This window comes from Echinops telfairi, unplaced genomic scaffold, assembly GCF_000313985.2.
Source record: "Echinops telfairi isolate 266 unplaced genomic scaffold, ASM31398v2 ScPeMD7_2291;HRSCAF=2852, whole genome shotgun sequence".
Classification (NCBI taxonomy): Eukaryota; Metazoa; Chordata; class Mammalia; order Afrosoricida; family Tenrecidae; genus Echinops; species Echinops telfairi.
In genome coordinates, this window is record NW_022106189.1 from 20,444,136 (window position 1) to 20,449,526 (window position 5,391).

Genomic DNA, 5,391 nt, shown 5'->3' on the forward strand with positions numbered 1-5,391 from the left:
CAGAGGCTGAGTCCCTCCACAGAAACAAATTTCTAAGAGTGAGGTGGTGCTTGGGTGGCAGGCAGACCCCTCCAGACACCCCCAAACAGCTGCTGGGTGTATGCACATGGACGTTTATTGCCTGGCGCTACAGCACACAGGTGCAATGCTCTGGACACACAGGAGGGGAAGGGTGCAGGGAGGCCGGGTAGTCACAGCAACCCGTAAGCTAGTCCATCAGCGCCGAGAGGTCATGAGCCACTGCCTGCACGTCCAGCCAGTGACTCCAGAGCACAGGTGGCAGGCGCTGCTGGTGACACAGGGGGTTAGTGTGGTCGGTGGCATCACGCCGGGGCTTCGGGTGAAGAGCGAGCCCCACTCAGGGTCAGTGGACCCCCGCCGTCTGGTCTGTGGATGCATAGCAGCCACACCACACCCCATCACTGTCGCTCGGGCAGAGGGGGAAACCTGGAGCGACGGGCGACAGGGCTTGGCTGGGGCGGCAGCGGCGTCCCCGCTGGGTCTCCTAGGCGTCTTGGAGGTGGCTGTTGGTGAGAAGCACCTTGTCCCCAGGCTTGAAGGCTGGCATCCCGAGATAGGGGCAGCTGGCGCAGCGGAACGCATCGCCCAGGTAGCACTGTCGAGAGAGGAGCGGGTCACTATGGGAAGCACAACACAGCCAGGCCGGCAGGGCAAAGGAAGTACCTGCAGGGCAGGGTGGCCAAGAGCCTCTGCAGCTCAAACTTGGGCCCAAAATGCAGGGACATTTACAGGGTGTTATTTCGATAACAGGGCTTTGTTTGTAAAAGATATGCAGACAGCTCTTCAATAGTTTTCAAATGTGTTGTGAGGGACAGGAATGGCTCTTCCATCTCAAAAGTTTGCCGACCCCTCCTCTAGGCAGTTCACACGACAGCCAAGCCACAGCCAGAGCTCCCTAACTTCCGGCCCGTCAGGGAGGGAAAGAAAAGGGCCTGAACTGAGAGGGTGAGAGCTTCCCCCCACCCCGGAGGTGGCCTCTTGCCAGCAGCACTCTGTCACTGGGGGCCAGTGAGCTCCTGGGGCTAAGCCTGGGGGTGGGGGGGCATCGCTGGGCACATAGTTACGTTTCCACAGGCGGACTTGGGCTGGGAGCTCTTCTGTTCCTCCTCTGACTTCTTCTCCAGCTCTTCGGCAAGGCCACACGTGCTGGGGGGACATCAGGAGCCGCTGAGATGGGTCGCCACCCAGAAACACCAGTACCCTCCACCCCCTGCGGCCCACCCCCACAATAGCCCTCCAATAAATGCCCGCGGCAGGCCACCTGGGGAGGCAGTAGGGGGAGGCAAGGGGTGTCGGGGAAAATAGGACCAGTGCTGCCCACCTTCCAAAAGGGGGGTGGGGGCGAGGAGACAGACAGACAGACAGGATTTCTAGCTGAAATCTGATTTGTAAATGCTTCCATATAAAACAAACCCAACCCAACACACCTGAGGATGGCACCCCCTGGGGACTCCACCCCGCCCAGCTCCTCAGGTGCAGCCAGTGCAGGGAGCGTCTGCCGAGGGCATCGGCAAAAGCAAGGCCCACACCTGACCTCACTCCCTGCGCACCATGGCCAGCTGCAGCGGGAGCTGTCTGCAGACTCCGAGTCGTGGAGGGCCAGGGGATGCTGGGAGGAGTCCGACAGCAGACGGGGCGAGCACCCGCCCTAGGTAACCACCTGCTGTGCCAAGTCCATGCTGACCCACAGGGCCCTGTGCCCACGGCTTCTCTAGGGGCGTACGGCCTCATCCTCCCCTACCCCCCCACCCCCAAGGCACAGAACTTCCCATGGAGGCACAGTGCCTCATCCCCTCCCCCGCAGGGCGCAGCTGGGCCACCAGGCTCCTTCACCCGGGAATCACACGAGGAGTGGGATCAGCGACCCCAGTGGCGGGGTGTCCACTGCTGAGAAATCTAGCTGCTTCCTGAGGAAGGCCCATACACTGACTTTGGGGCGCTTTCTGACAAGCTCCCCCCCAGCCCGTGAGTAAGCTCGGTCTGCAAGTCAGGCTCGGGCACCCCTCTACCCTGAGGGCCACTAAAGGCGGGGGACCTGGGACAAACAGAGATGGGGGGGGGCCCTGGAGAGCCATCCCCATCCTCAGGGGCAGGCAGAGGAAGCAGGGCTTTATCTCCACATGGACACCTCCAACCGTCAAACACGCCATTAGAAATGCCATCCACCCCGCGGAGGTTTTGGAAGATACGCTGAAGAAATCTCTCGAGGGCGGCGGCACAGAGGGGAGAGCGAGACCCGTGGAAGGGAACGCCGCCGGCTGGCCGACATCGCAGAGAACCACGAGCATTGCAGACAGAGAAGACAGCAATCAAAAACGAAAGGAGAGTCTGCAGGGGCACGGCTGGGGCTGCCTCCCCGACCCCTGCAAGGCACCAGGACACAGCGGTCAGCACACCCTCCAGCACACCCTCGTGCCCCAACGTGGAAGACAGGGCGAGGAGCAAAGACCTCGGACACACAGAAGCCGGAAGTGGCTGAGCGGCTGCCAAGTTCTGCAAGAGCATGGCTTCCAACCCAGATTCCGCTCTCATGTCAGCCATCGCTTCAGGTAGAGAGGCCTTTCCAGCCACGCAATGCCACCTCCATAGAAAACCAGCCATCACACCTCTGACCACGGCACAGGGGGTGGGGGGTGGGGGGGTTGTAAAGAAACCCCAGGGAACCCAGAGGAAGACTTGGGTCAGGGCACGGCGCACCATCAAGACTGGGGAACGAGTCCTCTGGGGACACGGGTTCTGTGCCACACGGACACGTGTGCCCTGCAGCAACGTGATCAGAGACCTGCTGCCACCAGAAGTGCCCAGCCCCAGGGCAGAGGAGCTGGCCGAGGCTCTCCTGGGCTTGTCTCAACCACAGTGTCGTCTCTGATGCCGGGTCAGCTGAGGACACTCCTGAGTGGTAGGAGGCCGAGGACAGCCCCTCCCTGTGACTGCATCTGCCCGGCTCCGCCAGCCGCTCTCGTTACGGCGGCGTTCCCGAGTCTTCCCGCTGACTTTCCCGGAAGGTGGTGTGAACGGTGGCTCCCATGACACGTGTCTGTATCCTAACTTCACGGGACCTTACTTGGAAAGAGGGCCTTTGCAGGTGTGACTGACGGAGGAACCTGGAGATGAGACCATCCTGGGTTACCCAGGGGAGCCCTCACTTAGTGGCCAGTGGCCTTGTAAAAGCTGGAGGAGGCAGAGACAGGAAGGAAGACAGTTTCGGAGTGATGCAGCCACAAGCCACGGATGCCTGGAGTCATCAGAAGTCCCAAGAGACAGGCTGCTCCCCCAGAGCCTTCAGGTTCCTCACGCCTGGCCTCCAGCATGCAATAGGGGGGACACAGAAGTCTACTGCTGGGAATGACCTCGGCTGGGGCCGCCTGTTACAGCAACCCCAAAACAAATGCAGGGCTCTCACAGATTCCCCAAGCCAAGACCAGACCCTGACCCACAGCTCGCCCTCCCTGGGCCTGCAAGTCAAGGGAACAGCTGGCAGTTTGGTTTGGGTGTAGAGGGGGTTCTACACAACTACCAGTGCACTGGCGGGAGATTCATGGGAGGCAGTGAACGGCCCACACAGCCAGGGAGCGATGAGTCCCAACTTGTAGGAAGGAGGGGAGGGCGGGAGGTGGCACACAGGGGTCTCTGCTTCTTCGGCCAGTATTCCCCAACACACCCACTGAAAGCAGTAAAATGGAGTGGCAGGGTAGACTTGCTTCCTCCAGTACTCACCAGTTCTTACACGCCTTCCTCTTGCCCGCTTCTCCGCAGGAAGCCGCCCGCAGGGAAGCTGGATCTGGCTTCTTGAGATCTTCTGGATCCAGCAGCTCGTCCGAGTCAATGAGATCCTGCAGGTGTGCGAGGCAATGAGTCAGAGCCAGTCTCTGTGGAAGTGACCCCCGGCAGCAGCCCTCTTTCTGACCCTCAATCTGACCACCACGCTCAAGGCACCAAAGGAGAGCTATGCTATGTGCACAATCGAATCGCTGTGGGAGCCGGCCAGCACCGTGGGGAGAACATCCCTCTCTGCGTGTCTGTGGGGCAGGAGAGGAGCAGGTAGAGGCCAGGGCTCCATTTCTTTAGACAGACAGACAGACAGACAGACAAAGGGCAAACAACGACTGCTGTGAGAGGCCTGGGGAGGGCACCACAGCTGAGCACCCCTGGGATTAAAGATGGAATGTGCTGCTCAAGGCCCACTGTGACCATGCTAGGCCGTCCCAGGTTTACATGCACTCACTGTCTGCCCTCTGTCCTGTGACAGTCAGGGGTAAGGTGAAGCCACGGAAGACGTGCCACCACCACGGCAGGAAGGGACAGGCTCGGGCCGGCACTCACCGTGCTGTCGTCGTCCATGTCGTTGGCGGAGAGCGTCCAGAGCCTGGCAGCTGCAGGGTCCACGGCGGGCTTCCCTGGGGTAGTCAATTGGGAGACAGGGCTTCGTGTGAGAGCAGGATATAGCACCGGGCGCTTTCTACTGAGACGCTTACGAGCCACAGCGCTGGGCTGCCACCGCGAGCCATGGGACAAGCCCCGGCTCCGCCACTTACACCGGCTGACCCCGTCCAGTCATGGGTGGGGAGGCACAACACGATCCCCCCACACTCGGAGCCAAGAGCACTTCTGGTCCCCCCATTTTCCAGATGAAGAAGCAGGGTGAGGGAGTTTACAATAACGGCCACAACACCAGTCTGGCTCTAATGGGGTGCTTTACCCTCGCTGGCCCGAGAATTAAAGCAGGCAAGAGTCCAAGGTTTCCCAAGAGCACAGCTTCTGCAGACATGGAGCGGGAGGAGACAAGGGCACACACCTCGGACAGGAGGCTGCTGGGAAGGGCCCCCATTCAGTGAGGCACACCTCCTCACGCAGGGCAGTCTGTCGGGGTGAGGGGGCTCCACGTCATGCCCCACTCGACAGAACTGTCCCGCTGGACATGCAGCCTGCACACAAAGCCCGCAGCCTCCCTCCTGGGCCAGCCACGTGGTGGGGCGGGAAGGGCCAGCTGCCCGCGGGGCCCCCTGGGAGGCGGAAAAACAAGGACGGCAGGGTCGCTCTCTCAAGCTTCGACTTGACACTCCACCCCTTCTCCTCTCATCTCCCTGCTGACCCCTCCCCCCTGTGGCGTTTCTCCTTAGATTTCCGGTGCTACTTTGTTATTGTTGGTAGCTTTGTTGTTTTCCTGTCTAGGACACCCGGGACCGGTAAATCTACAGAGACAGTAGACATAACTGGATGAATGGGTCCTTGGGGGTACGGCAAGGGAGGCTGGGGGAAATGGGACCCTGTTAACAATGAGGACAAGGAAGAAGGAATGCTCTGAAACTGGTGGTAGTGATGATGGTACAATTCTGAATGTGATTGAACTACAGTCTCGGAAACCCACTC

At 60.5% G+C, this 5,391-nt stretch overlaps 1 protein-coding gene across 1 annotated transcript in view; it reads right to left on the bottom strand.

Annotated features, from left to right (window-relative positions):
* Positions 1-99: 99 nt before the first annotated feature.
* The window catches only part of CIAPIN1 (cytokine induced apoptosis inhibitor 1), a 13,875-nt gene continuing 8,583 nt past the window's right edge, over positions 100-5,391 (bottom strand). Inside the window, exons 5-8 of the mRNA XM_045293901.1 lie at positions 4,345-4,575; positions 3,739-3,854; positions 1,086-1,167; positions 100-616 (exon numbers count right to left, since the gene is read on the bottom strand). Of these exons, the coding sequence (XP_045149836.1) occupies positions 506-616; positions 1,086-1,167; positions 3,739-3,854; positions 4,345-4,575 (540 nt within the window). The 3' untranslated portion in view covers positions 100-505. The remainder of the gene's footprint in view (positions 617-1,085; positions 1,168-3,738; positions 3,855-4,344; positions 4,576-5,391) is intronic.